This window comes from Oryzias latipes, chromosome 16, assembly GCF_002234675.1.
Source record: "Oryzias latipes chromosome 16, ASM223467v1".
NCBI lineage: Eukaryota > Metazoa > Chordata > Actinopteri > Beloniformes > Adrianichthyidae > Oryzias > Oryzias latipes.
In genome coordinates this window covers 17,418,115-17,422,334 of record NC_019874.2, presented here as the reverse complement: position 1 = coordinate 17,422,334, position 4,220 = coordinate 17,418,115, and the positions used below count along the sequence as shown (strand labels likewise).

The 4,220-nt window shown below is 36.4% G+C and overlaps 1 protein-coding gene across 1 annotated transcript; it reads left to right on the top strand.

Annotated features, from left to right (window-relative positions):
- The first annotated feature begins 1,023 nt into the window (after positions 1–1,023).
- On the top strand, positions 1,024–3,931 carry ino80c (INO80 complex subunit C). Its single transcript, XM_004077860.4, has 5 exons — positions 1,024–1,292; positions 2,290–2,403; positions 2,491–2,602; positions 2,765–2,832; positions 2,908–3,931. The coding sequence occupies exons 1-5, from the start codon at positions 1,125–1,127 to the stop codon at positions 3,037–3,039; spliced, it is 594 nt and encodes a 197-aa protein (XP_004077908.1). The 5' UTR covers positions 1,024–1,124; the 3' UTR covers positions 3,040–3,931.
- The last annotated feature ends 289 nt before the right edge of the window (positions 3,932–4,220 follow it).

Genomic DNA, 4,220 nt, shown 5'->3' with positions numbered 1-4,220 from the left:
AACAAATACCCCACCGCCCCTTTTTTTTCTTAAAGAATTTTATCATTTGGAACTGATAAAGTTTGATTAAAACAATTATCTGCTACGATAGACTCTATGGATTTGTTACAGAACAATGCCAGGTTCACTCCACTAACCTGAAGGGCCATTGTTCTCTGTTAGTCTGCTTCAAACACATCTGATTTTTGCTCATCATGAAGTTCCCAGCGCCTAAAGAAAAATGTATTGAATCCAGGAGTGATTGAAACAGGAAATATGTAAAATAAAAAATAAAAATAAGAGAGATGCAGTTAAGAGTGCCCTGACGACCAAGACTGGAAAACATTGGTCTATCCATGTAACATTTTAATGGGAAAATCCTGATGATGTATTCCTGCTTCTACTTCTCCTGTGTACATATTAAGCAATTAGATGGAATCAGAAAATACTTTCTAAGAGCTACATCAACAATAACCACATGGCATTTCATTATGTCTGGTAAATTCTTGGGGAAAAAATGTTTTTCTATGGGCACAGTTAAGGTATTATTAGGCTACACATTATTGTGGTCTTTGCATAGTATAGCCCTTGGCAAAAAAAAAAGTTACTGACATTGGAAGTTCATTTTATTGAGCACACTGGAGCATAGCTTTTAGGTGTAGTGTAGGAAATATACACACTAAATACATTTTCAAAATATATTTGGAACATTTTTAGTTTACATCAGATAAATAGTGTATAAAATGTAAACTTCCACTGCCACACTTTCAGTATAGACTTGAAAAGATTACTTTTTGCAGTGAGAAAAGCCAAAGAGCTGCAGTCATTAACAAAATATATACCCAGTAACTTGAGAATATAACATTTTTTACAATATATGTGTTTTAGTGTAGCACATACTTGCACATGTAAATTTAATGGAAAATAAACAAACAAACAAACAAACAAACAAACAAATGAATAAATAAATAAATAAATAACAAAAGAGAAAGAAATAAATGTACTTTTGTTTTGTAAGGTTCTTCCGCACAGGAAGCTACCGGATTCACATCCGGGTTAGGAGGATAGCTATAATAGCATGCAAAGGCTAAATGTTGTGACCCAACGGGGACTTTATTTTGCAAATTAGTGAAACGTTTGTTCAAATGGCGTCGCAGAATCCCATAACCGTTAAGCCATCGCTGTCGGTAGCCGGTAGTGTCGCTGTCCGCGGAAAGAAGCGTCCCGGCAGTCCTGCGGTTCTGCAGACCGCCGGGAGCAGCAGCAGCACCAAGAAGAAGAAAGGACCTCCAATAACGACAACACAAACAAAAGTAATATTATCAAAATGTGCTCGCACACCAAAAAAGTGTCACAACAATGCCCCGTAGTGGCTTTTTTACTTTTTGCTCGTTTCTTTCTGTTTTTTAATTATTTTTTATTGAGATGCTGGCTTACGGTTTATTACATTTATTTGGCGCTTGAACTTTCTATTTTGCTCCTGAATGATCGACTGTGTTTCTCGACCAAAAAGAAGGAATTGAACACAGATTTCTCAAATGCATCTGTTTTTAGCAGCAATTTCAATCCCTTAAGTTAGTGCGATCTGGTTAAGGTTGCTTAATGCTGTGTTAACACATTAAGGACTTTTTTTTAAAACATTTTATTTTGAAAGATATGAGATGAGATATTCTTTATTGATCCCACGTTGGGGAAATTCAATTGCTACCGCAGTTCAGTGCAAAAAGAAGAAAAGAACAACAGCAATGTGCAAAAGAATGAAGGGTGTTCAAAATGTGCAAAAATACAAATACAAAATGTACAAAAAAATACAAAAGGTAATACTTATGTACACTATAACGACATAACGTATGTTATGCGTAATAATAAAATTAAATAAATAAAGTAAAAAGATATACAGATGGGCTATGGATGCATGATAACCGGTTTGAAAATGCATATTTAAACTGTGGCATTGTACAATCTAACAGCGGAATGAATGACCTGCAGAACCGTTCCTTCCTGCATGGGGGGTGTAACAGTCTGCAACTGAAGGAGCTGTTCAGCGCCTCCACTGTCTGATGTAGTGGGTGATAGGTTTTGACCATGATGGATGTTAGCTTGGCCAACATCCTCCTTTCACCCACAAAATTATTAAAAAATAAAATGATTAAAATAAAAAAAAAAAAAAAATTCAATTTACATCAATTAATTTTGAGAGAGTTTTCAAAATGAATTGATGAAAATAGCAAAAACTATGTGATTACTTGTATTTGCCCCATCTTTTCCCTTTTTTTTAATTTTTAAATTTAAATTGTATTTTTTTTTAAGGTAACAGCTACTGAAGCCATTCTTGAAGTGAAGGCAGCAGAGTCAGTAGACGGGGGTCCACCTGCCACAGAGTCAACGGTAAAACCGCCTCCTTTTAAAGACCACACATTTCAGGTGAGTGCCTGAGGTAAAGATGAATATAAAATGATTAGTGGCTGTTGGTCATTATTGGTCATTTGTTTGGTAACCTCGTGTTGGCAGCACTCAGGGATTGGTGGTGCAGCAGCAGGAAAAAAGAACAGGACCTGGAAGAATCTTAAACAGCTTCTGGTTTTAGAGCGGGCTTTACCCTGGAAGCTCGATGATCCAAACTGTAAGTTTAGTTGTTTTTATTTTTTCTGCACTGTGCCATTTATATTGTCATATTAAACTACATTTATTTAGAAGTTGGAGGTGCCTGCCATGAAACCTTCATGTCGTAGAAAGGCCTTAATATTACAATGTTACAAAGTCAGAGTTTGCTGTTTTTCCATAGATTACAACATCGACGCCCCTCCTTCTCTGAAGCCGGCCAAAAAGTACTCTGACATCTCTGGACTTCCTGTGAGTAATTAGTTGAACAAATTCCCCCAAGTCTTGTGTAAAGTTCACATTTAGTAATACTGAGCTTCTCGTCAGGCGAACTACACAGACCCTCAGACCAAGCTGCGCTTCACATCCCCAGATGAGTTCTCCTACATCCGTCTCCTACCTTCGGATGTTGTAACCGGCTACCTGACCCTACGAAAGGCAACGTGCATTGTTCCATGACAGCTGAAAAGGAGCTTAGAACCCCTTAAATCCAGTTTTTGAAGTAAAGTCAGTGGAGGAGGCTGCTGGGCCAGAGATCAGCTCTGCTGCTGAAAATGCTCCCTGCTGGGACTCTGAGCTGCTGTTGTGAAAAAAAAGGCTGTGTCTGCAAAAGAGACTTGTATTTTGAATGCTCTTTAAACATGTTTCCCTCTTCTTTGTATAACAGCTCCCATGGCGGAAGCATATGACAAACATGTGCTTGTTTGTTGAAATGCATTTCAAAAACCTGTTTCTTAAAAGGTAATAATCTCTTTCTCTGAAAAGTGAAATGTACAAGATCCAGTATTTATCAAGTGCTGTATAAACCAAACAGGTTAAGATACTTTTTTTATAAACTCACAATACCTCTGGTTCCTGTAATATGAATTCATATTCTGCTGGAAAACAAATGTTTGTATTAGTTTGTTTGAAGGAATTCATTCTTTGTTCACCTTTAAATTGAATGTATGTATGTAAATATGCCTAAGTTTATGATTATTAATTAGGAAAGAGACCTAATGTCATGTATGTTTATATGTTGGTGCATTTTATCTCTGAGTGGATGCAAAATTATTTTCTTGACTGGAGTAAAGCAGAAGCTATGAGCTCCTCCGCAAACACAAAAGTGTTTTATTGTAGTTTTTTCATTTTTAAGCATCTGAACTAAGTCAGTGTTTTTCATATAAGAGCCACCAGTGATGTCAACTTTAAATGTGACATTTTCTCTCTTGTTTTTAATTGTAGACAGGGGTTTCACATGAATCCTTCACTGCAGGAAGTTACGATTTTTTTTCTCGTTAGAGATGTCAAGTGGTGAAATGAATCAATGGTGGCCCTCAAAATATAACAGCCCAGTCATGGAGGAAAAAAGGAAAAGCCTTGTTTGTCTTTTTTAAATCCAGCTAAAGATTTGGTAACCTGTTGAAAAGGAAAATCCTTCCAAATGCCAACAAAAGATATCCAGTTAAAATCAAATTTTGTGTGACTTATTAAAATTTTTTTTTTAATAAAATGCAAATTTGCTTGTTACTAACTGCAAATGATGCGTTAGGTTAGGGAAAATAAAAAAGGATAACCAAAATGCACTGATCCAGAAAGGACAGCTTGCTTGTGCACCCAAAGCTGTATATATTTTCCTCAGAGAAACCTCCACTGTTGTC

Excerpts from the sequence above, each read along its gene's own strand:
- ino80c (XM_004077860.4), top strand. The coding sequence starts at position 1,125 with ATGGCGTCGCAGAATCCCATAACCGTTAAGCCATCGCTGTCGGTAGCC. Across the intron at positions 2,404-2,490 it reads TTAAAGACCACACATTTCAG|CACTCAGGGATTGGTGGTGC; the intron begins GTGAGTGCCTGA and ends TCGTGTTGGCAG. Across the intron at positions 2,833-2,907 it reads CTGACATCTCTGGACTTCCT|GCGAACTACACAGACCCTCA; the intron begins GTGAGTAATTAG and ends GCTTCTCGTCAG.